This window comes from Mus musculus, chromosome 13 (assembly GCF_000001635.26).
Source record: "Mus musculus strain C57BL/6J chromosome 13, GRCm38.p6 C57BL/6J".
Classification (NCBI taxonomy): Eukaryota; Metazoa; Chordata; class Mammalia; order Rodentia; family Muridae; genus Mus; species Mus musculus.
Genome location: NC_000079.6, coordinates 54,726,162 through 54,750,253, shown reverse-complemented (window position 1 = coordinate 54,750,253; position 24,092 = coordinate 54,726,162). Strand labels below are relative to the sequence as shown.

The following is a 24,092-nucleotide window of genomic DNA, read 5'->3' as shown; positions in this document are numbered from 1 at the left end:
AATGTAGAGAGAAACAGGCAGCGAGTCCTCACGCCTTCAGCGGTTCACTCAAGTGGACTCCTAAACACCTTCTTTCAAGCACTTTCTTTTTTAAGATCGCTATGAGGCGATTTAATACTAGTTACAGACGTAAAAACTGAGGCTCAAAGAGGCGAGGTGACTTGTTGGAGAGTATCCAGGAGGAGGAGACCGGGCATACCCAGACCAGAGAGGGTGGGCGGACTCCCCGTCGGGGAGGCTGCTGCAGGGAGGACGCCGAGCGCCTCCCAGCCCAGGGCCGCCACTCGCCGGAGCGTGGGCAGCAGCGAGACAAAGGGCCGGGGGCGGGGCGGAGGGGGCAGAGGCCGGAAGTGCGGCCGAGAGGGACGCGGGAAATTTCCTCGCTGAGGCAGCAGGCAAATCGGGAAGACCGGGGTTTCGGTGCGGCCGCCGCCCGTGCGCCCGCGGTGCTCCCAGCTGAGCACCAGGCGGGCGCGCGGTCCCCAGGGCCGGGCGGCGTCTGCCGGCCCTCGCGCGCCCCCGCGGCGCCCCCTCCCGGCTCCCGAGTGCACCCAGCGCGCATGCCCGGGGCGGGGCGCCCAGCCGACCAGGGACGGCGCGGAGTCGGGTCCGCCCGCCAGCGCGGCCGAGGAGCACCGGGGTGGTCTGCGCGGCGCGAGCCGGAGCTACGAGGAGCCGGCGCGGGTAAGCTGCGGGCGCGCGTTGGGCCGTAGGGCGCGCGGACCGGGGCCGCTGTCCAGGGTCCTGGGCCGCGCCGGGCATCGGGCTCGGGCTGCGGGGCGGGGGCGGCGGGGCGGGGCGCGGTGGGGCGGGGCCCCGGTGAACGGCCCCGGCCTGTGGTGTGGGCAGAGGCCGCCCCGCGTCCAGCTCCGCTGCCCGCCGCTTTGTTCCGCACCGCGGTGCGGGAGGGGGCGATTCCCGCCACCGGGGGGAGGGGCCGCTCTCATTGATTCATCCCACCCCGTCACACACCCAGTGTGGCACACAGTCCTGGACGTGGTCACACACCGCGTTCATGCTTGGGAACCTCATTTTTGGACGATGCCAAAGGTATACACACATACACACGCGAACACACACACACACACACACACACACACACACACACACACACACACACGGGCTTTGGTCATTCCATCAGATTCACACATCCGGCCACCTGTGCAACCCACCTAGTGCAACCCAGGTGAGGCTACGCACTCAGAGCATCAATCCTGGATCCAAGTCAGCAATACTCTAACCGACATCCAACCTCACTGCTCCGGCTCGTGCTTACGCCCCTCCTGTACCCTCCACCCTGGAGCAGGCTGTGACCCTGTGCACACCCTTGCATTGTCTCTTAGCCTGCTGCTCTTTTTCAACTGGCACTAGCACAAGTCCGCACACCTTTGAGCATCCATCCTTGCCCTTCTGTGGCTTGGTGGATGAACACATGGACAGATGGCCTGGGGAGTGTTTCTCAAAGAAGGCCTTTTGTTACAGACTCCTTCACCTGCAGCAGCTGCCGGGCGGGGGGGGGGGTCGCCGTGGGGTGGGGGGACACTAGGAGATGACAGGACAAGTGGCAGAAGACTGGGATTTTTTTCAGTCACACTCACAAATGTACACAAGCCTTTGTCAGTCTTGTTACCATAGCAGGAGATGTTTGCAGGTGCCTAGCAGCTCTGGCCCTGGCTGGGGGTGTAGAGATGACTCCAGACTGGGAAGAAATCCTAGAGGAAAAGGGAAAGCCAGGCTGGCCTCCTATCTCTGCATTCACAGGACCGCCCTGCGTGTGAGCCAAACACAAGGACCTATGCACCCAGGCTAGCTCCCGCAAGGTGAGACTGCAAGGCACACAGGATCCCAGTGACCCTCCACAAGGCACACATGCACAGTACACACCGGTTATACAAAAGGCACACCAAGGTCTTCTTGATTAGGACACAGGAGCCAGGTCCTGGGCCCAGACGGGCTACTGCTGGTGTCTTCCACGAACAGTCCACTCACTCATTTGCATACCAGGTGAGCCGGCCATTCACCTACACGGTTAATTCAGCCTGCTGCCAATTCTGGATTACACACCCCAACAGTGAGAGGGAAGAGAGGAGAATCCCTAGGAACCGAAGGGCCAGTTAGACCGGTGTAGAACAAGAGACCTTGGGAGACAAGAGCTGGCACCTGAGGTTGCCTTCGGACTTCCACATGTGCACGAGAATGTGCGCGCCCACGTTCACACATACACACAAAGATTAAAGAAGAGAGCCACGCATTAGATGTTGATTCATAAACTGGGAAGAATCCAGGCTTTGAGATCAGACTCAATGAACTCTGAACCCCACCCAGTCTTCCTCCCTCCAGCTTCATGCCCTTGGTGGTCTTTCCTCCCGACTTCTGTGTCCTCGTCTGTGGTACAAAATGGACAAGGGGCCCCATTGTGAAATTGCTGTGGCTAGAGTCTAGATGATAAAGTGAGCCTGAGAGTGCTGAGTGCTGGATCCAGGGCTAAGCGTGAGGAGCTAAGAAGGGAGCTGTCTTCTAGAGGTAGCGTGGAGGGAGAGGATGTGGGCTTCTAGCCTGGGCCGCCTAGTGTCTGGAAGCTACTAAGAGTTCCTCCCAAACCAGGAAGGATTCAGCAGACCGGTGAGCAGTAGACCCTTTGGAATTTGTCTCCGGGCCATTGAAATGGGAGACACAGGCTCCAAGTGTGGAAAACCCACACAAAGTCACAGAACAGATTAGTGACCAAGTTGGGGCTTCTACCCACATCTAGCCAAGCCGTCTGTCCTTTACCGGACCTGATCCCATCTCAGAAACCGAGAACTTGGAGTGGGAACTGGGACACCAACCTCTTCTGGGGAGGTTTTGCAAAGTGGGGCATGTCAACACGTGGCCATGACTGCCTGTCAAACTTTCTGCTTCCTTCTTGGAAAACAGGAGCATGTCACCTGCCTGACAGGTGTACAGGCTGTGTATGTAGTAAGCACTTGGGCAAAGTCACTTCCTGCTTTTATTGGCACGTGAGGAACGTGTCAAAACTTGGGCTTCTCTGGAGCATGCAGGAGAGGCTGATGATAAGAAAAACGGCATCCACTCTCAGAGACTGGTGGCAATCCGCAGTTAGCACTAGCGTCCAGGACACCAGAGGGCGGGTGGGGATTGTGGCTGCTTGCCTCCTCGGGCCATTCTATTCATCTCCAGCTGGCCGTTGCTCTGCAGGAAGCACACTCAGCTTGCCAAATCTTAGTTTGCCAGAATAACCCGGACATCAGATTTCCACATGAACTCTATCAGTGTTTAGATGTTGACGTGTTTGCTCCTTTATTTAAAATTGACTTAAAAGGACTAGAGAGAGTTGATGCCCTCCACCTACATGAGAGAGAGAGAGAGAGGGAGGGAGGGAGGGAGGGAGGGAGGGAGGGAGGGAGGGAGGGAGAGAGAGAGAGAGAGAGAGAGAGAGAGAGAGAGAGAGAGCTGTGAAGAGCCAGAGACTGGAAGGTCCCTGGGCCTCACTGGCCAGCCACCCTAGCCTAATGGTGAGTCCCAGGTCCCAGTGAGAGAGATCTTGTCTCAAAAAACAAGGTGGGCAGCTACTGAGGAACAACACCCAAGGTTGACCTTTATTGTGCGCGCGCGCACACACACACACACACACACACCTGATTTTAAAAATAATTTGTTAGCATCGTGGGCCAAACAAGCACGTCCTAAAGGCAGATTTTTTTGCTGAGTTTTGTCTCTGCTGCAACCATTTCAGACTCAGCCCCCCACCCCCACCCCCACCCCCACCCCCTCCTGGGAGCACAGCTGGGCTCTGACAGACTGAGTAGATAAAAACAGGCTTTCCATGTATCCAGCCTGGCCCTAACGTGAGCAGAGCCATGCACACCCCTCATCGGCTCTAATTCTCACAACAAGCCTGATGGGGAAGGAGGTGTTGAGTTGGGTGGGGGTGGGAGGCCGTGGAAGTCTCAGAGCTGCTGAACAGTGAACTGTTGGCACCCTCTGTCCAGGCCACACACAGAAGCAGCAGGAGCTCATATGCGGAGACACCTAGGGCTGGCTGGGTTACCAGCGTGAAAGGAGGAGTGGGGGCCACCCAAGGAACCCCTCCATTAGCCTTTTCTGACCCTTCCTGGCTGTATTTCCCTCTCTGAGTTATCGTTGGGCAGTTGTCAAGTTCCTATGTTTCAGAGGAGGAAACAAGGAAACATGGCAAATAGACTTTGGTCTTCACTGGTTTCTGGGCACTTTTCTTGCCCGTCTGCCCAGTCACTCTGGCTTACAGCATCCTTTCCCACAGTTCCAAGGACAAGATAGGTCACAAAATCGACCATGTTTTGTTTGGCCTTCGTTGTATGGAAAAGGAAAGAAAGAAAGAAAAAGAAAGAGCCAATACTTAAAATATATTTTTGAAAAAAACCCATATTTGTGACTTTACTCAGTGAATTAAAGGATCTGGCCACAGAACAGTCACACACACTTCCTGCTTAAAACACAGCAGTGTTTGCTCAGGAAAAGCCAGGCTAGCCTTGTATCTCTGCATTCACAGGACTGTCTTGCGTGTGAGCGGAACACAAGGGCCTATGCACACAGGCTGGCTCCCCCAAGGTGAGACTGTAGGCTGAGGATGAGTCCCCACCGCTCCCCCAAGGCCTCACACAGTTGCTTGTGAGCTCAAGAAGCTGTTACTGCCTCTTCCTCCCATGTCCTGCCTGTCTGATTCTAGCGCCACTCCAGCCTCTCTGGCCTTCTCATGGGTGGCCCAGAACTTAGGGGGCCTTCCTTGACCGTGTGTCTAGACCAGCTGTCCAGTCCTTCATCCTCACAGCATCTCATATCAGAAATGGCATCATTTCTTTACTTCTGGCTTATTACCCTCTCCTCATCCTTCTTTCTCTCTCTGGAGATCAGGGACCACCCCTTCTAAGTCTCCTATGCTCCAGACCTGCATCCCATTTGTCTCTTGCATACCCCCACCCACAAACACAGAGGCATCCAGGCCAGCTCTCCAAAACCTAAGGCCTTAGAGTCCCCAGCAAGATACCCTTCTGTATGTCCATCTTTCTGATGACTGCCATCCTCCCAAGCCTCAGACTTGAGATTTGGGGGAGACCCAGGGATGAACAGTATCAGTTGAGACCCATTGGAAGTTCTATCAGGAATGCAGGTTAAATGGACACACCTACAGAGTAACAGAAATATGGTTAGGGGGTAGGAAGAGGGCGTGGAACCTCAGAGGAAGCTGGTAAGCACAGAAGGCTTCCTGGAGGAAGGAACATCTAAGCCGAGAGCTAAAACTCTGATAAGATGCCAACAACAGAGGGTGTGTGGGAGCTGAGACAGGAGGGAACTCCAAGCCATGGGTGTGCACAAGGCAGTCACGTTGTATGTGTGCAAGTGTGTACATGCTTGGGTGTGTGCACAAGTGTGAGAGTGTGTGTGTGCGCGCGAGTTTGTGTGTGTTTGTGTGTGAGCTCACACGCACATGCACTTGGGTATGAAAGGGTTAATAAAAGATAAATACCAACAAGGGAAAGAAGTGATATATGGGACTTAGAAGCATGCTGAGGAGATGGACTGATCCCCACAGAGAACTATTTCACTTTCCTGTTTTTCAAAAAAGTGCAACCGTGCAAAACGGAGTGAGAGTCCCCGCCACCTCCTAAAGTCTCAGTACAAGTCTCTGTCAATCATTCTAATAGTAAGCTATCTACTGTGCTGCCAGGCCGATTGACACAGGAAGGGTGACACACCGGGATGTCACCTGACAGTGACCGTAATGCCGGGATTCCTGGTTCAGGGATCAATGGGCTGCTGCTGCTGCTGCTGTTTTGTTCTTCCCAGGACCCTGCACACACTACAATCGTTCTACCACTGAGCCGCGTGCACAGCTCTTTGTTATTGTTATTTTAGAGTTATCCCCTTCTGTTTGTTTCTTAAAAGCTGATAAAGTGCTGGAGAGATGGCTTATCAGTTAAGAACACTTGCGGCTCTTGCAAAAGATCCCCCTTCAGTTCCCAGCACCCACTGCTACAACACTTGTAACTCCAGCTTCAAGGGGATCGGGACACCGCTGACCTCCTCCATATATATGTGCACGTACCTTTATGAAGACAAACACCTACATGTAATTTAAAATAAACATTTTAAAAATTAACTATAGACAGTATGCTATATTAACAATAGCATTTCAAGTATATTGAAACTCCTGATTGCATCAAGAGCCACGGGAAGTTGCTGACCCATACTGTTTTGGTTGTTTTGTTTTGGTTGTTTTGTTTTGTTTTGTTTTGTTTTGTTTTGTTTTGTTTTCTCAAGACAGTGTTTCTCTGTATAGTCCTGGCTATCCTGGAACTCACTCTGTAGACCAGGCTGACCTCGAACTCAGAAATCTGCCTGCCTCTGCCTCCCAAGTGCTGGGATTAAAGGCGTGTGCCACCACTGCCCGGCAACCCATACTGTTTAGGACTGTACTAAATATACCTCATGATATTCAAGCACCCACAAGCTCATCATCAGCACCTGCCTCTCAGGACACACAGCCGCTGTGACAGCACATGCACCATGTTCCCCTGCAACCAGGATCCAGACGCCACAAAGGGGCACACGGAGCACAGGCTCTTCCACACTCAGACACCTCCCCCATCTTACTTTAAAGAGGCCATCAGAATGAAAGTTTCAGGAGGTTTCATCCTGGAATTGTCTGGCTGTAGATAATCCCATGAACTTGTGCATGGTCTTCCTTGGCCACACACTTAGAATCCTGGGTTATGCCGTCCTCACGTGTCTTTGCTCACTCACTTGGTCGTGGGCATCTCTCCTCATAACTCTACATGATCTAGTGTCTGTGGCAGGTCCATGTGAGTGTCTCACACACCCTCACCTCTTCCTGATTTCCTCACCACTGGGTGCTCTCGTGTACCCTGATGTACCTACCATCAGGATATCTGCAGGAACACTCCTGGAAGGAGACTCACTGGCTAAAACACTATGTGTCTTGTGCATGTGAGGAGATGGACAGATGCCCTCCTTAAAAGATCACAACTGATTTAATGTCCCAACAAGAGTAAGAAGGGTCTGGGTGGAGTTAACACCTCTAGTGTTAGAAGTGTCATTCAGTCCTTCTCAGAGCTGATGTGGACCAGGAATTAACTTTCCATGTGTGTGCCGGTTGTTCTTGTCTCTGATGTGTGTGTGTCTGTGTGCCAGTGTGTTTATGTGTGTCTCTGTGAGGGGTGGGAGTGTCATCTGTGTCTCTGTGTGTGAGTATGTGCATGTGTATCTCTGTGTGTGTCTACGTCTGTATGTGTGTGTCTCTGTGTGTGTTTGTGTGTATCTCTGTGTGTCTCTGTGTCAGTGTGTGTATGTGTCTCTGTGTGTGTGCGCACGTGAGTGTGGTTTATGATTTCTTCTGAGGCCAGGTCTTGCTATAGAGCCCAGGTTGGCCTCCAACTTGAGCTCCTGCTTTTGTTGCACACTAAGATTGCAGGTGTGCCCCACCAGAGAGCTAGCATCCATGAACACATATAGCTATGACGAATCAGGCAGCAGCCAGGGAGTCTGGATTTTAAGTTCAGTAAAAAGCAACGCTGGGTGTGATGTCCTTAATGCTAGCACCGAGGAGAGAGAAGCAGGCTGATCTCTGAGAATTTGAGGCCAGCATGGTCTATGCATCGAGTTCCAAGCCAGGCACACCATGAGTCCCTGTCTCAGAACAACAACAATAACAACAACAACAACAAAACTCAAGGTGGATGGAAAGGGACAGCCAGAATTGGAGATGGCTATTTTATACAGGAAAGACCTCAGAGAGTCACCATGCAGATACCTGCAGGGAAATGGTCAAGGGACCATGAGATAGGCCTCTGAGCTAGAATAACAGAGAGAGAAGGGAGGAGGGGTCAAAAGAGGCAAGAGAATCAGCCAATACCCAGGTTCTAGATGTGGTTTGACAGCAGATTTATTTGCTGATGAGTGGGGTCACGGTGTATGGAAGCCAAGAGAGACTCGAGAGCACCTGTTCTCAACCTTCCTAATGCTCTGACCTTTTAATACAGTTCCTCATGCTGGGGTGACTGCCCACCATGACATTGTTATCATTGCTACCTCATACCTGTAATTTTGCTACCGTTATGAATCACAATGTAAATATCTGATATGCAGGATATCCGATACATGGCATCAAGGGGGTCACAACCCACAGACTGAACACTGCCGCTCTAGGGATTCTGGCCTGAGCATGGGTGAGAGAGTCTGGATGCAGGTAAGGGGCCATCACCAGCTCTGCTCATTCGGGCTGCTGCATGAATAATGACAGTCTCTCCTAGGTCCGTCTGCCTGCTAGACCCTCTCCCCTAATGCTCCCCGGGCATCATGAATTCAGCTCATCCTAAACAGAGCCCCCTCTCTCCTCCGATCTCCAGCCCAGCACTGTTGCCCAACAGTCTCCACCTACCCAGCATTCTGCAGACCACCCCCGCTGTCACTCACTGCAGCCAGTTACCTTACACCAGTTCTTCAGCTCTGTTTCTGCCTTCAGGGTGGTCTCCCACCTAGGTCACTCAGGGTAGCTGCCCAGGGCCCACTGTATAGAAGGGGCTCTGCGAAGAAGTGAAGCATCACTCATTGAGAGTCTGACTGGCTTCCTCCTGGATCTGAGCCAGCTTCTATCTCCTTTCAGCCCGATTACCACAGTATCTCAGAGCAGTCTCTGAAAGCACAGGACTCCTATGTCCTCTCCCTGACAGCTCCTCAGGGCCTACACAGACATAAACTGGTGGCCTACAGACATGTTTTCTTTGGCTCGCATAGTGTTTGGGGGTTTTATTTAAATCTTGAATTAGTTAGCATATTTTACATCAACGTCCAGCTTTCTCTCTCTTCCTAAGACACTAGAAGAGCTCCTAACAGATCCCAGGTTTCATTGCTCTGGGGTGGCACTCCGGCCCTCTTGGAAAAGCCATGCCCTCTACCATTTGCCATAGTTATACCACTCCCTTTGTTTCCCTCACTCAAATGACCCATCTGGCCCAGTGACATTAAAAGTTTGCAGCCGGGGCTGGTGAGATGGCTCAGTGGGTAAGAGCACCTGACTGCTCTTCCGAAGGTCCAGAGTTCAAATCCCAGCAACCACATGGTGGCTCACAACCATCTGTAACGAGATCTGACGCCCTCTTCTGGTGTGTCTGAAGACAGCTACAGTGTACTTACATGTAATAAATAAATCTTTAAAAAAAAAAAAAAAAGTTTGCAGCCACTGGGCTTGAAGACAAATACATCACTCTTGGGAGCATGAGCTGAGGCTGATGGAGTAGGGAAATGACAGTGAAGTTAAAAAGTCAGATTGTAGCCACATTGTGAAAGGTCACTCTGTCTGTCTGTCTCTCTGTCTCTCTGTTGGGGTTTGGTCTTACTGAGTAGCTTGGCCTCAAACTAGAAAATCCTCTGCCTCAGTATCCCAAGTGTGGGAGTGTTAACTTCCTGGATGGCTATGAGATGTGATGAAGCAGGCAGTGATAGGATTGGCTTTGTATTTTTAGCTGAGACCTTCTTGACAAGGGGACCAGATGGGGACCGAGAATCCAGTGAGGAGCCTGGACAGACTGAGTCGTTCCCCCTGGAGTGTCTCCTAAGCCTGAGTCTGTTCTCTCTGTTTCAGGACCAGATAGCTGACTTGAGCTCAAACAGGACGATGAGGGTAGAGCGTCAGTTCTAAAGACCCAGCCTGGCTCCACCTGCTTCAGAAGGACTCCAGCCCCCTAAGATCCCTCTGCTCCCCACAGGATGGGAGCCTGGGCACTGGAGGCCCGGTCATGAGGGACTGCTGCTCCTCTCCAAAGGCCATCCCTGCACCCCCAAGGCACGCCCTGGACCAGAGTTTAGGCATGGACCCCAGACACACCAGTTCCAGTGGGGCTGCGGAAGGGGCCTCCTGTTCTGAGAGGCCTGCTGGGAGCTTAGCCTGCCCTTCTCCTAACTGCAGCCCTCTCCCAGAGACACCGAGGGCACATGGAGCCTTGACCTCAGACAACTCTGGAACGACTTTGTTTGGGAAGCCAGAGCCCATGTCCTCAGCAGAAGCCACTCCCACAGCCTCAGAGATCAGAAATCCTGTGTTCTCGGGGAAGATGGATGGCAACTCCCTGAAGCAGGCAGACTCCACTTCCACACGAAAGGAAGAGGCTGGGTCCTTGAGGAATGAAGAGTCCATGTTGAAGGGAAAGGCAGAGCCTATGATCTATGGAAAGGGGGAGCCTGGGACGGTAGGAAGAGTGGACTGCACAGCTTCAGGGGCGGAGAATTCTGGGTCCTTGGGAAAAGTAGACATGCCATGTTCCAGCAAAGTGGATATAGTGTCCCCAGGAGGAGACAATGCTGGGTCTTTAAGAAAGGTAGAGACTATATCCTCAGGCAAAATGGATCCAAAAACAGAGAATGTCATGCATTCCAGAAGAGAGCGCCCTGGATCCACAGGAGAGGGAGATCTTGTGTCTTTGAGGGAAAATGATATGAAACCCCCGGACAACACAGATTCTGCCTCCACAAAAAAGACAGACCCTGAGTTCTCTGGAAAGCTAACTCCAGGATCGTCAGGCAAGACAGAGCTTGTATCCTCAGTAACTGTGGCTCCTGTGACCTCTGAAAATGTGAATCCTGTATGCTCGGGGGGAGCAGGTCCTGCAGCTGTGGGCAATTCAGAAACTTTGTCCTCAGTCAAGAAGGACCCTCAGTTGCTTGGAAAGAAAGAGGCTGTCTCCTCAGGAGAAGGTGGGTCTGTATCGGTGAGAATGGCAGAAACAGTGTCTGCCAGACAGCCAGAAGGTATGTTTCCAGCAAAGACAGATTCTACATCTTCCAACAGTACAGGACCTTCAGGCAGAGCGGACCCTGTTTCCTTAAGAAATTCAGAACTTGTGTCCCCAGTGAAACCAGAACGCTTGTCCTCTGGGCAGGCAGAACGCGTGTCCTTGGTAAAAACAGAAACATTATCCTCAGGAAAAGAAGATCCAAGGTCTTCTAGAAGGGTGGATCACACGACTGTCACAGGAAACATGCAAACATCTCAAAAGGGGAATCCCGAGTCTTCAGGAAAGACAGACCTCGGGTCTTCGAGTTCAGGAGATACCAGGTCTCTGGGGACTTGGGGGTCCCTGTCTGCTGCAAAAGCTGAGGTGACTGAGGGGAAAGGAGACCCACAGCCCTGGAAGAAGGCAAGTCTCCCAGCCTCAGAGAAGACCGATCCCCTGGCTTCAAGCAAGGCAGGCTCTGCAAGCCAGGGAAAGGCAGAAACGGTTTCCCCTGGAGAAGTGGACGCCATGACTTTAGGAAAAACGGTCCCAACGAGTTCAGGAAAAACAGCTTTGGTATCCCCAGGGAAGGTGGATCTCATGACCTCAGAAAGAGCAGAAGGCATCCCAGAGCTGCAGGCTTCAGAGAAAGGGAATCCTGTTAACTCCACACGGGTGGACACCGGGGCCACAGGGAGTACTGAGCCCAAATCTGGGGTCAAAGTGATAACCCAGATTCCAGGTGCCACATCCCCGGGAAAGGTGGAAACTCCGTCTTTGCAAAAGGAGCAGCCACAACTGTCTGAGAAGACAGATCCCTCCAGAAAAGTCGACCCCCCCACGACTGTGGAGCCTGTGTCCCTGGGGAAGGCTGACTCTGCATCTCCATCTCCTAGAAAAGCAGAGTCTCAGACTTCCGCCAAGACTGTCCCTCAGGCCCCAGATAAGGCCACGTCCTCTCTCAGGCAATCAGATGGCACACCCTACAGCTCAGCCCAGCCCCAGAGAGATACCAGGAGCATCGGATCCCTGCCAGAGCGGGAGCCCTCTGCCAGCACCAGCCAGAAAGACCTAGCGGCAGCGGCGGCTCAGAAGAGCCCCAGCGCGGAGGCTGCGGCGCCCCCTCCAGGGCCACGGACTCGCGACAACTTCACCAAGGCGCCGTCGTGGGACGCCGGAGCGCCACCGCCACGCGAGGACGCGGGCACCCAGGCAGGCGCGCAGGCCTGCGTCTCGGTGGCGGTGAGCCCCATGTCTCCGCAGGACGGCGCGGGTGGCCCGGCCTTCAGCTTCCAGGCGGCGCCGCGCGCGCCCAGCCCCGCGCCCAGGCCACCATCGCGCCGGGACGCGGGCCTGCAGGTGTCGCTGGGAGCCGCCGAGACACGCTCGGTGGCCACGGGGCCCATGACTCCGCAGGCCGCAGCGCCGCCCGCCGTGCCGCCCGTCTTCCCCGAGGTGCGGGTGCGGCCAGGCTCGGTGTTGGCGGCCGCCTTGGCGCCCCAGGAGGCGACCGAGCCGGTGCGCGACGTGAGCTGGGACGAGAAGGGCATGACGTGGGAAGTGTACGGTGCTTCCATGGAGGTGGAGGTGCTGGGCATGGCCATCCAGAAGCATTTGGAGCGTCAGATCGAGGAGCACGGCCGCCAAGGGGCGCCGGCGCCGGCGCCGCCGCCCGCCGTCCGCGCGGGCCCAGGCCGTGCAGGCTCTGTGCGCACCGCACCGGCGGAGGGCGCCGCCAAGCGCCCGCCGGGCCTCTTCCGCGCGCTGCTGCAGAGTGTGCGCCGGCCGCGGTGCTGCTCGCGGGCGGGCCCCACTGCGGAGTGATCTGTCCCTGTTTTGTAGGCCCGGGTTTCCAACCTTCTCAGGCTCCCTTCTCGAGGTCTGGCCCTTGAAAGCTATGTTCCACCCCCAAGTGCGTCATGCCTCCGAGGAGTGAGCCGCCTTCAGGGGCTTCTTTCCAGGCCCTTCCTTCCCAAACACTGACGGAAAACCCCATATCCAGTCCCTTTGTGGCCAGGAGCCCACACACCCAGCCCTGACAACTCCACCCTGGTTCCCTCACAGACTTTTGCTCCACTCCCGCGGGAACTACGGGAAGAGCACAGGGACCTGCTCCCACCCTTTCACCCTACAGCTGAGGCAGGCTCCTGAGATGGCCAGACTGGTGGTTTGAGGCTTCCAGTGGGCCAGGTCCCCAAAACGGGGAAAGACTGCATGCAGATCTTTAAGTGTTCTTTCACGTGTGCCAGGATTGATGTAAGGCCACCAGAAAGGCAGACTCTGAATAGGAGGAGTCTAGGGGGAGGGGAGGGAGTGAGTCTCTGAGCAGTGAGGGTCTCCACATGGTGCTGGCCCCGTGGCCAGGGCATCTGTTGCATGCTGTTGGTAGTCCTACCCCATCCCTGTCTCTCCCCACCTAGCCCAGTACCCTAGTCCTATTTCCTCCCCATCCCAGTCACTATGCACAGTTCCCATAGAGGCCAAAGGCTAGGAATGCCCTGGGGCTCAACTGAGGAGAGTCATGGAAAGGTCAGAGGGTCTTAGACAGGACCAAAGGTCATTGTAAGGCTCCCAGAAGGTCTCAGGACGTCGACCACCTGGGTGACAGCTGGTCTTGGGTATTGGGAACAGGATGGAGGTCCCATTTGATATCCACGGTTGTCTTTAAAGATTCCCCTCTTATCCCTCTCCCCGACACGCACAATGCTGTGAGCCCCAAGTTCCTTGTAACCACTGAGTGCCCTGGTCCCTCTAGCCTCCGTTTTTGGCTACTAACTGTCACAGTATACATTGGTAATAAAAACCTTTCCCCAACTCTTGTCTATGATTGACAAGCAAGGCCATATATTATATTTTAGGGGAGGGCAGACAGTACGGTTTGAGCTCGAAGAATGACAGGCTCCGTCACAGATCTGTGGTGTCCAGGCCAGGGTTGGTGAAGGACAGATTCTTTTTCTGCTGTTCGCTCGCACCTGCCGACCTTCCTGAGAGCACTGCAGTCAGGGGCTCAGGGTCAGGCTCAGGAGGGTCTCCTGGAAGATCCTTCCTCTGGAGAGACAAGGGGGGGGAGGGTAAGGATGGGGATCTCGCCCCAGACCCTAGGACAGCTGATGTCTCCTCGCTGGGGTTTCCCTGAGGCTTTACTCTGTTGGAGCCTCTGTCACCTTGCTGTATCCTAGAGGCAGCAGTGGCCAAGGGTGGTACAGGTGGGTTGGCCCCAGGGGGTGGTCCGTGGCCTTTGCCTAACCCCAGCAGAGCAGTGTTCTGGCATTCAGACCAGTCATAGGCCAAAGAGCAACTTTATCACAGTTCCTGCCCTAGAGCAAGCCATGGGTTGGACAAGGCCCCTCAATCCCTGACAGAGCTGTAGATCCGCTGCCGAGAGAGGTGGAGACTGCTCAGCCATTCTTGTGGATGTCCATGGTACAACGGAGTCTGCTTGAATTTGGCATCTCCCCTCTGTTCTAGAAACCTCACCCAGGATTACACCTGGACCTGATCATGGCACTCACACATCTCTGCTGTCCTTCTTCTTGCCCTTCCCCTGTGACATTAGACACTCAGCCCACCACCCACCCATTCCTCCTCACAGATACACCCTCCTGGGAGAGAGCCCAGGCCCTGAGCTAGGTTGGTCCACTGCAATGACTGTCCCCCCTGTCATTTACTGGGCTTCCTCTCTCTCCTTGGTGACCTTTGCTAGCATCCAGACTTCTTCCTCAGACTCCACCAGCATTTTTTGTACAGAGGTCAAAAACAGGCGGGACCAGTTTCTGGCTACGTGGTTTGGGCCAGGGCTTTTCCTTCCCTTGTTGGTTTGGGGTTTTGTTGGTGGCACTGACGCCTGACCCCAGAGCCTCAGCAAGGGCTCCACCATTACACTACATGCTTGCTCTGGCTTAATCTCCACAACACCCTGGCAGAGCATGAGTTTTGATTACCATTTACAGATAAAAAGAACTGAGAGCCCAAAGCAAGAGGCAGCCCACCAAGGGTCACAGTGCTGGGAATAGCAGTGCTGAGCCTCACTCATCCTGAGTTCCACCCTGTCTGAGAAGAGTCTCAAATCTGAAGCCCCAGGAACCAACTCCTCCCACATCTTGCCTTGACCCCTCCCACATCCTGCCTTGACCCCTCCCACATCTTACCTTGAATTCCTTACTGTCCATGTCCAAGTCCACAGAGTTCTCATCTAGGGAATTGAGGCTATGGGAGGAATGATTGAATTTAGATTGTTAGCAGGCTGACCCAGCCTTCCCAGTCTGTGGGCTTGCCACCACCACCACCACCATCACCATCACCATGACCACCAACATTATAACCATCAACATTATCACCATCACCCCCAACATTATTACCATGACCACCATCACCACCAACATTATCACCATGACCACCATCACCACCAACATTATCACCATCAGCAACACCATCACTATGACCACCAACATTATCACCATCATCAGCATCACCACCATCATCACCACCTCTGCCCCCTCTACAAACAACTCATCTGGTAGTGAGAGATACTATTCACCTGTCATAGTCCAAGTCACTGGAGGAGTGGCACTCCAAGCCCAGATCCTTGGTGGGGAGGTCCAGCACGGGGTTGGCCCTGAGGAGAAAGTTTGGTCAAGCAGCCATGGCCCTTAGCCATCTTACAAGTTCTCTTGCTCCCCTCTGACCCCTGCTCACCGATCAGTATTGTACATGTTAGTCCCTGGGATAGCAGCAGTTGGAGCTGTCGTCTCTATTGGTGTCTTTCGGGCCTCCTTGCCAGCCTTCATAGCTCGAAGCTTCCGGTGATAGCTATTAAGCCGGGAAGAGGTTACATGTGCAACATACTGGCCTTTGGGGGCCCTTCATTCAACTGTGGCTTCACAGGGATCCTGGCTGGTGACCATTTTAGCTGTATTTTATAGGGAGTGGAAACCCATAGCAAGGGAATGTGTCGCAAAAAGCCACACGGACAGCCAGAAGTAATAGCCAGAGTAAAACTCAGGAAGCTACCGCCTGTGCAAGAAGTGGCAACAGTCTGGGGTACTCAGCCTTTCTACCCCAAATCCATGGAGGAATCTAGTGCAAAGACCATTCTGCCAGTGAGGGGGTGGGGCTTGACCCCAACCAAGCTCTTTCTACCCACCCACACACACACACACTGGACATCAGGATCAAGGGAGAGCTGGAGACTCGGGGAGAAATACAAGTCATACCTCTTCCGCAAACACACAAGGGCCGTAATCAAAATCACAAGGACCAGCACCAAAGACACCACCAGTCCTATGATGACACTGGTGAGCAGTTTCTGCTGATCGGGCTCCTGGCTCTCCTGGGAGCTCTGGAGAAGAGGGAGGGTGAGAAAGCTGTGGGAGCCAAACCCCTCCCCCACCTGTGATCTCGGGGGGGGGGGCACACACTCACCACCACCACCAGCCCCAGTTGCAGCAGCTGCCTCAGTGCATCCTGGTCTTTCCGGATCATCCTGCCACAGAGCCCTGCTTAGATCCAAGGGTCACTGACCTCCCCCGGGGGCTTCTTGTTCTGACTTCCCCTGCCCACCCTCCCAGTGGGCCCCACTCACATATTCAGCTCAGTGAGTGTCAGGGCTGTCCCATTGGAAAAGACAAAGTAGGCGTCCATGTAGGAGCTGGCTCGGGCCCTGGAATAGACAAACAGCAGAAACACCACAAGCCTCTGTAACTACTGTCGTTTCCCTCAGCCCAGCCACTGGGCCTAGGGAGACTCACCGAGCCGTAGAGTCTATGTTCTGGATGGTCACAACGTAGACAGAGGTTCTGGTCGCCTGGATAAGAGCCCTACAAAGATTGCAGGTGTCAAAGATACTTGGAGTGGGGACCTAAGCCTGGGATTGTGGCCAGGACGGTGCAGTGGACTCAGGAGTTGTGAGGACAGAAAGCTTGCTAAGCGGCTGACACCTCTGCACAAATCAGAAATGGCAGTTCTTTTTCCCGGGCCCCTGGCTCTTCTCTGGTGCCTGGCTTCACAACCATAAAGGTAATTGTGTTCACATCTCATTCTGCCTTCTTGGGGTACAGACACAGGACCAAAGGTGGGGACCAGGTCAAGTATGGATCAGGGACAGGGTAGAGAGGTATTTCATCTAGTTCTTTGAGACCAGCCCCAACTTCCCAGACCTACTCCTTGATCTCCTCCATATTGGCACCAACATCCTCCTTGCTGGTGGAGAACTGCAGCCTCACACGGTAACTCTGGTCCACAGTGAAGAGCTAGGGTAGGCGGGGCAGGCAGAGGGGACATCAGAAACATGGGGCACCCACAAGCTCATCATCAGCACCTGCCTCTCAGGACACACAGCCGCTGTGACAGCACATGCACCATGTTCCCCTGCAACCAGGATCCAGACGCCACAAAGGGGCACACGGAGCACAGGCTCTTCCACACTCAGACACCTCCCCCATCTTACTTTAAAGAGGCCATCAGAATGAAAGTTTCAGGAGGTTTCATCCTGGAATTGTCTGGCTGTAGATAATCCCATGAACTTGTGCATGGTCTTCCTTGGCCACACGCTTAGAATCCTGGGTTATGCCGTCCTCACTTGTCTTTGCTCACTCACTTGGTCGTGGGCATCTCTCCTCATAACTCTACATGATCTAGTGTCTGTGGCAGGTCCATGTGAGTGTCTCACACATCCTCACCTCTTCCTGATTTCCTCACCACTGGGTGCTCTCATGTACCCTGATGTACCTACCATCAGGGTGTCTGCAGGAACACCCCTGGAAGGAGACTTGCTGGCTAAAACACTATGTGTCTTGTGCATGTGAGGAGATGGACAGATGCCCTCCTTAAAAGATCACAACTGATTTATGTCCCAACAAGAGTAAGAAGGATCTGGGTGGAGTTAACACCTCTAGTGTTAGAAGTGTCGTTCAGTCCTTCTCAGAGCTGATGTGGACCAGGAATTGACTTTCCATGTGTGTGTCGGTTGTTCTTGTCTCTGATATGTGGGTGAGAACATCAAAGTGTGATTGTGTGTGTGTGTGTGTCAGTGTGTGTGTCTCTGTGTACCTCTGTGTGTGTGTCAGTATATGTGTGTCTATGTTTGTGTATGTGTGTATCTCTGTGTGTCTGTGTGTGTTTGTGTATCTCTGTGTGTGTGTCTATGTGTGTGTGTATCTCTGTGTACCTGTGTGTGTCTGTGTGTCAGTGTATGTGTGTATGTATGTATCTCTGTATATCTGTATATGTTTGTGTATCTCTCTGTGTGTGTCTATGTTTGTGTTTGTGTGTGTCTCTGTGTGTCTGTGTGTGTGTGTGTGTGTGTCACTGTATGTGTGTATGTATGTGTCTATGTGTGCATTTGTGTGTATCTCTGTATGTCTGTGTGTGTCTCTGTATGTTTGTGTATCTCTCTGTTTGTGTCCTACCGTGTATCTAGGGCGGTGTGTGGGTGTGGGAGTGCTGTGTCTCTGTGTGTGTGTCTATTTGTGTATTTATGTATATTTCTGTATTTGTGTATGTGTGTGTGTTTGCATGTCAGAGTGTGTGTGTGTGTGTGTATGTGTGTAAGTCTGTGTGTGTCTGTGTGTATATGTCTCTGTGTGTCTGTGTGTGTCTGTGTTTGTGCATGTGTGTCTGTGTGTGTGTGTCTCTGTGTATCTCTGTGTGTGTCTGTGTCTATGCGTCTGTGTATCTGTGTGTGTGTGGTTTATGATTTGTTTTAAGGCCAGGTCTTGCTATGGAGCCCAGGCTGGCCTCAAATTCAAGCTGCTCCTGCTTTTGTCCCCCAAACGACAGGGTGACAGGTCCATCTGACTATGACAAGTATTCTGGATAAAACTTCAGCAAAGCGTGCCTTTAATCCCAGAACTTGGTAGACAAAGACAATTGGTTGTCTGTGAGTTCAAGGTCAGCCTCGTCTACACCGGTGCTCCAGGCCAGCCAGAGCTACATAGTGAGAACCTGTCTTACAACAACATAATATAAAAACAAACAAAAGAGGAACACAGGCTAGCGGAGAACAGCAGGGGCTAGAGGCAGGGAAAGCACTCACATTCAGAGTGGTCTGTGTCTCTAGGGCAGGACCCAATGTGGGCTGATCTTGGGCCTGAACTGTCACCTGGTATGTGCCTTGGATAGTAGAATCTAGGTTGGTCACCAACCTATGAGAGAAGTAAAGACATAGCTTTATTCCATAAGCAAATCTGGGTTCTTACAGTCCTACTGAAAAAACACCTGTACACACTCCAGGATGGAGACCCTGCCTCAGCCTTGGGCTCCCTCTCCCCTCCCCCCTCCCAGGAGGCCATCACCACAGTACTCGATGCTGCCAGTGAACAGGCCAGCTTCCACTGATCTGGTAATCCGGAAGACCTGGACAGGGTTGGAAGTTCCATCTTTGCGGACAAATTCTGCTTTCAGGATGGAGAACATGATGATCCCATTGTCTTCTGAGTCCTCATCTCTGGCCTGGAGCAAGAGTGGATGTCTGGGGAGAGGCCGGGAAAGGCCTCCCATTCCCACCACAATCAGACGCTACAGTGGCCACTACAGAGCAGAGCTACTTTCTTATAGGTCTCACCATATAGTCCTGGCTGGCCTGGAACTCACTGTTACACCAGAATGGCCTTGAATTTTCTGTGATCCTCCTGCCGCTGCCTCAAAAGACTACAGAAATGTACATCACACCTGGCTTGGGCTTTTTAAAGATCAAGGTCACTACACATCCACATTTGCCTACGTTTTTTCTTGTGTACCCCAATATAACAGATCAACACCCTAAGCCCTCCTGTACTTAAAGCTGCCCCACTCTCTATTCAATTGCCAGGCACATACACACTCATTCCCAATCACAGCCTTGCTCAGCTCAAGAGCACCTACTGTGTGTATCCTCTCTCTAAAGCCCTCACTTCAGTCCTGTCTACATTCTCTAGTGGATCGGAAATGGACAAGAAGGAGGGACGAACATCTGGATTCATTCTAGTGTCTTAAAAAAGAATAAAACAGGTACATAGGGCTTCTAGCTCAGGGTGATGAATGTCTGGGCTTCTGGTTGTAAAAAGGAATTAATTAAAAAAAAAAAAAAAAAGCACGAGTTTGGAACCCAAGCAGTGGTGGCACACACCTTTAATCATAGCACGTGGGATGCAAAGGCAGGCAGAGCTCTGTGAGTTCAAGAACAGCTCTACAGAGTAAGTTCCAGGAAGCCAGAGCTGTTACACAGAGAAACCCAATCTTGGGAAGCAAAACAAACAAACAAACCAAAAAAAAAAAAAAAAAAAAAAAAAAAAAAAAAGCAGTGTTTGCCAGTAAAGTGCTTACCCTGCAGGCCCAAGGGCCTGACCTGTGTTTGGCTTTCAGAGACCACATAAAAGACCAGGTACAGACTCTAGCTGCATATGTATCAAAAGATGGCCTAGGCGGCCATCACTGGAAAGAGAGGCCCATTGGACACGCAAACTTTATATGCCCCAGTACAGGGGAACGCCAGGGCCAAAAAAGGGGAGTGGGTGGGTAGGGGAGTGGGGGTGGGTGGCTATGGGGGACTTTTGGTATAGCATTGGAAATGTAAATGAGCTAAATACCTAATAAAAAATGGAAAAAAAAAAAAAAAAGAAAAGACACAAGCTAACAGAATAAATGTGAAAACAGGACCCATCATTCTGCTGCATGCAAGAAACACAGCTCAGAATCAAAGATGACATTACTGCAAAGTAAAGGGCTGAAAAAATATTTTTAAGCAAAAAAATCTAAGAAACAAGCTTGAGTAGCCATCCTAATATCCAATAAAATAGACTTTCAACCAAAATTAATCAAAAGAGACAAGGAAGAACACTTCATACTCATCAAAGGAAAAAAAAAAAAAAAGACCAGGTACATTGGGATACACTTGTAATCTCAGCAAAGGGGAGGTGGGAACAGGTGTATCCCTGGGCCTGTCAGCCTAATAGGCAAGTTCCAGGCTACTGTGAGATCCTGTCTCCATTTAATAGCAGGATGAGGGGTGGCTCCTAAGGAACAATGCCCTACACTGGTTTTAGCACACACATGCTCATACCACCTACACGAATACGCAAATACACACACACACACATACACTCGGCCTAGCACATGCATACATGCCCAGGAGCATGTGAACCCACCTACACATGTGTTCCAGTGCACATGTGCAAAAGAAAACAATTCAAAGCCATGACTAAACTGGGACACTGGCATTCTGTTGGCTTGGAAATTAACTGGGTGAAGCCTTGTAAGAATCTAGAAAGAGGAATTTGCTGTCCCCAGGAGAATTCCTGTCCTAAGGACACCCTCAACTCTCTATGGGGACGGCCAGGCCTTTCCTAGTGCAGGAGCCTCTTGTCAAAGAGGCAGACTGAGCTGGGCGCAGTGACCCATGCCTTTAATCTCAGTATTGCAGAAGCAGAGGCAGGTGGATTCCAGGCAAAGCTGGTTTGCATAGTGAGTTCCAAAATAGCCAAGGCTACATGGTCAGAACCTGTCTCAAACTACACACAGAAAGGAAGGAAACTTAATCCCAGAGAAGCACGGCAGCTCCAGCCTCGGGGCTCACCCTACATGGCCTGGCCACCTTCTAGACACACACCCACATCCATCACTGTAACAAATCGAAAGCATTGCTATAATTGTGCTCAGAACGCTATTTAAGTAGAAGAAAGCCTTTTAATTTACAATTGGCTGAGGGTTCCTGATCACACTCAAGAATTCTGGCATCATCAGGAAAATGTAGCCTACAAGTAGTCATGAAATTTTTATGAATACTAAATTGCACAATTAGCAGGAGGGGAACTCATCGATTGGGCAAGTGCTGCAGCAGCTCCAGGCTTTGTGTGAGCCTGCGCCACGCTGAGCCCATCGGACCTAGGGTTAAAACATCTTTAGGGCACTTGAAAGGTCTGAAGCCTTTAGTTTTGTCCCCTGGAGTTACTGTGACAGATAACCGCAGGAGCTGAGGACTCACCTGGACAGAAGCCACCTGCTGGTTGGGCAACACAAGCTCTGGGATGATCACTACAAATGTGAGCAGGAAGAGGTCAGTCAGCTGGGACAGTGCCCACCTGGCCATAAGTGCAGCTGGGACAGTGCCCACCTGACTAAAAGTACAGCTGGGAGAGTGCCTACCTGGCTATAAGTGCAGCTGGGACAGTACCCACCTGGCTAAAAGTACGACAGGGACAGTACTCAGTACTCCCTATAATCTGAGTCCACTCCACAAGCCCATCCCCAATCCCTCTGCAAAAGTGACTGCATCTCAGCTGTCCCCGGGGCTAGAGTTGGCAAGGCGCCCATCTCTTATTGTACAGATGGGGAAATGGAGACCCAAAGAGGAAAGACCTGCCTTAGAGCCAGCCATCAGCTAATACACAGCTGGAAAGAGAACTCGGTGTCCCTTCATGCTACAACCCGGGAGGCTTTCCGGAGGTGGGAGGGGGATGTCTGAGGGTAATCCCATGTTACAAGGTGTGTGTGGATACAAGACGAAGACGGGGTTGCCACACTCACTCACCGAAGGTCTGGTTGTTAGGCAGAAAATAGGGGGCATTGTCATTCTTGTCCTTGATGTTGATGAGAAGGCTTCCTGGGTAAATAAGGTGCTGTGGGTCAATGCTCTGAGCGCAGTTCTCACGAGGAGAGCCCGAGACTCAGCCTGGGCTGGAGCCTCAGCAGGCTTTCTGCTGTGTGCTCCCTGCTCTGCCTGTCCTGTGCACCCCTGCTCCTCGCCCAGGGGTCCTCACGGTCTCCTCTAGATGCTCTGACTGGTAGTATGGTTCCCACCCTCCCAAAGGCAGCCAGCTAGTCAGAGGCACGCAAGAGAGGCAATCCAGGAGGTGGGCCCGTCTCTGCCCCAGCTCACCAGGCATGTTATACTTGGATGGGTATTGGTCAGTGGTAGCAAACTTGGTTGGCATAAGCAAGATCCAGGGCTTTCTTAACACACCTAAAAGTGTGTGTGTGTGTGTGTGTGTGTGTGTGTGTGTGTGTGTGTGTGTGTGTGTGTGTGCGTGTGTGTGTGTGTGTGTGTGTGTGTGTAAGTATGTATGTATGTAAATAAATATTATGTATGTGTATGTCTATATTAATATGTAAGTGTTTATGTCAGTTGGTCATTTGAACACTCACTCTGAGCCAGGAGTACTGACACACAAGTGTATATCCCAGTACTCAGGAGGCCAAGGCAGGAGGATTATAAATATGAAGCCAGCCCGGGTCACAGAACGAGACCCTGTCTCAATAAAACAAAATAAAAACCTCATATCCAGTCTGTGCCTTGGCTTCCTCATCTTTAAGTTGGATAGGTAATACGAGCTCATGGGACTGTGCAGGGATAAAATAAGCAAATGCTTTAAGATGCCTGGCACGGTTCCGTGCTGTGCTCACTGTTAACGTGGCCCTTGTGCCTGTGTGGAATGGGATGAGGATGCAAAAAGCTCCTCACAGAATGGCGGCCTTCAGTAGGTGCTTCCAGGCAATCCACTGAACACCATGTTCAAATGCTTTCACCCTCCACAGCCCACCCCCTGACCACTCCCCACTGGACAGATAGAGAACAGAAGCCTCGAGAGGACATAACCAGAGACATGGTTGACAAGAGCTGAAGTGGTCCCCAGACCCTGGGCCTCAGCTCTGCAGACCTCCTCACCATTGCTGCTGTAAGCATCAAAGCCCGGATCCGTGTTGAGGTCATACGCCCGCACGACCAGCGTGACCAGGTGACAAGCCTCATAGTCGATGGCCTCACTCTGATTGATGTACACAGAGCCGTTGCCATCCACAGAGAACCAGCCGTGACACACGCTGCCCACGTCAACCCCAGCCTTGGTGCAGATGACGTCCACCAGCTCTATCCTCAGCAACGCAGCAGTATCCACATCCTGGGCTATCACCCGAGTCACCTGGCCATGCTCAGAGCCATTCTCAGTCACAGAGATGGCCTGGAGTGAGGCTGCATCCAGGGTGGGCGGCTCATCATTCACATCCATCACCGTGACGGTGACATTGGCTGTAGAATCGAGGCCCTGGGGGCCTGGGTTCTCAGCACTCACTGTCAGGTGGAAGAACTTCTGTGTCTCGTAATCCAGTCTCACATCCGGGAGCAGCCAGAGGCTACCCTCTGCCCACCCTTGTTCCAGCACGTTGCCTTGGAGGATAAAATTGTTGGCGCCAGTCCCAGACAAGCTGAAGCTGATGCGGTTGTTGGCTGCCGTCTGGTCAGCATCCCAGGCCTTCACTGTGCCCACCCATGCTCCTGTGGACAGAGGACAGAGCTTGGAGGGACACCTGTGCAGGCCTCGGGCACTCCAGGCTGGTTCTAATTACAGAGCTCTT

At 52.5% G+C, this 24,092-nt stretch overlaps 2 protein-coding genes across 3 annotated transcripts in view; one reads left to right on the top strand and one right to left on the bottom strand.

Moving 5' to 3' along the window:
• Positions 1-379: 379 nt before the first annotated feature.
• Positions 380-13,583, top strand: Gprin1 (G protein-regulated inducer of neurite outgrowth 1). Of its 2 annotated transcripts, NM_012014.4 has the most exons (3): positions 380-684; positions 8,146-8,245; positions 9,641-13,583. In NM_012014.4, exon 3 carries the CDS (start codon positions 9,795-9,797, stop codon positions 12,591-12,593), a length of 2,799 nt encoding a protein of 932 aa, NP_036144.2. In that variant the 5' UTR covers positions 380-684; positions 8,146-8,245; positions 9,641-9,794; the 3' UTR covers positions 12,594-13,583. The 2 variants fall into 2 exon arrangements, with proteins under 2 accessions (NP_036144.2, NP_001303639.1); NM_001316710.1 differs by lacking the exon at positions 8,146-8,245.
• Positions 13,584-13,591: 8 nt separating this feature from the next.
• The window catches only part of Cdhr2 (cadherin-related family member 2), a 35,200-nt gene continuing 24,699 nt past the window's right edge, over positions 13,592-24,092 (bottom strand). Inside the window, exons 19-32 of the mRNA NM_001033364.3 lie at positions 23,407-24,012; positions 22,273-22,344; positions 21,727-21,776; positions 19,069-19,217; positions 18,802-18,910; positions 16,929-17,017; positions 16,517-16,585; positions 16,351-16,428; positions 16,191-16,251; positions 15,983-16,107; positions 15,465-15,578; positions 15,307-15,384; positions 14,918-14,975; positions 13,592-13,817 (exon numbers count right to left, since the gene is read on the bottom strand). Coding sequence (NP_001028536.2) covers positions 13,674-13,817; positions 14,918-14,975; positions 15,307-15,384; positions 15,465-15,578; positions 15,983-16,107; positions 16,191-16,251; positions 16,351-16,428; positions 16,517-16,585; positions 16,929-17,017; positions 18,802-18,910; positions 19,069-19,217; positions 21,727-21,776; positions 22,273-22,344; positions 23,407-24,012 — 1,802 coding nt within the window. The 3' untranslated portion in view covers positions 13,592-13,673. The remainder of the gene's footprint in view (positions 13,818-14,917; positions 14,976-15,306; positions 15,385-15,464; positions 15,579-15,982; positions 16,108-16,190; positions 16,252-16,350; positions 16,429-16,516; positions 16,586-16,928; positions 17,018-18,801; positions 18,911-19,068; positions 19,218-21,726; positions 21,777-22,272; positions 22,345-23,406; positions 24,013-24,092) is intronic.

Bases quoted from the DNA above. Each gene is read 5' to 3' on its own strand.
- Gprin1 (NM_001316710.1), top strand. From the start codon at position 9,795: ATGAGGGACTGCTGCTCCTCTCCAAAGGCCATCCCTGCACCCCCAAGG.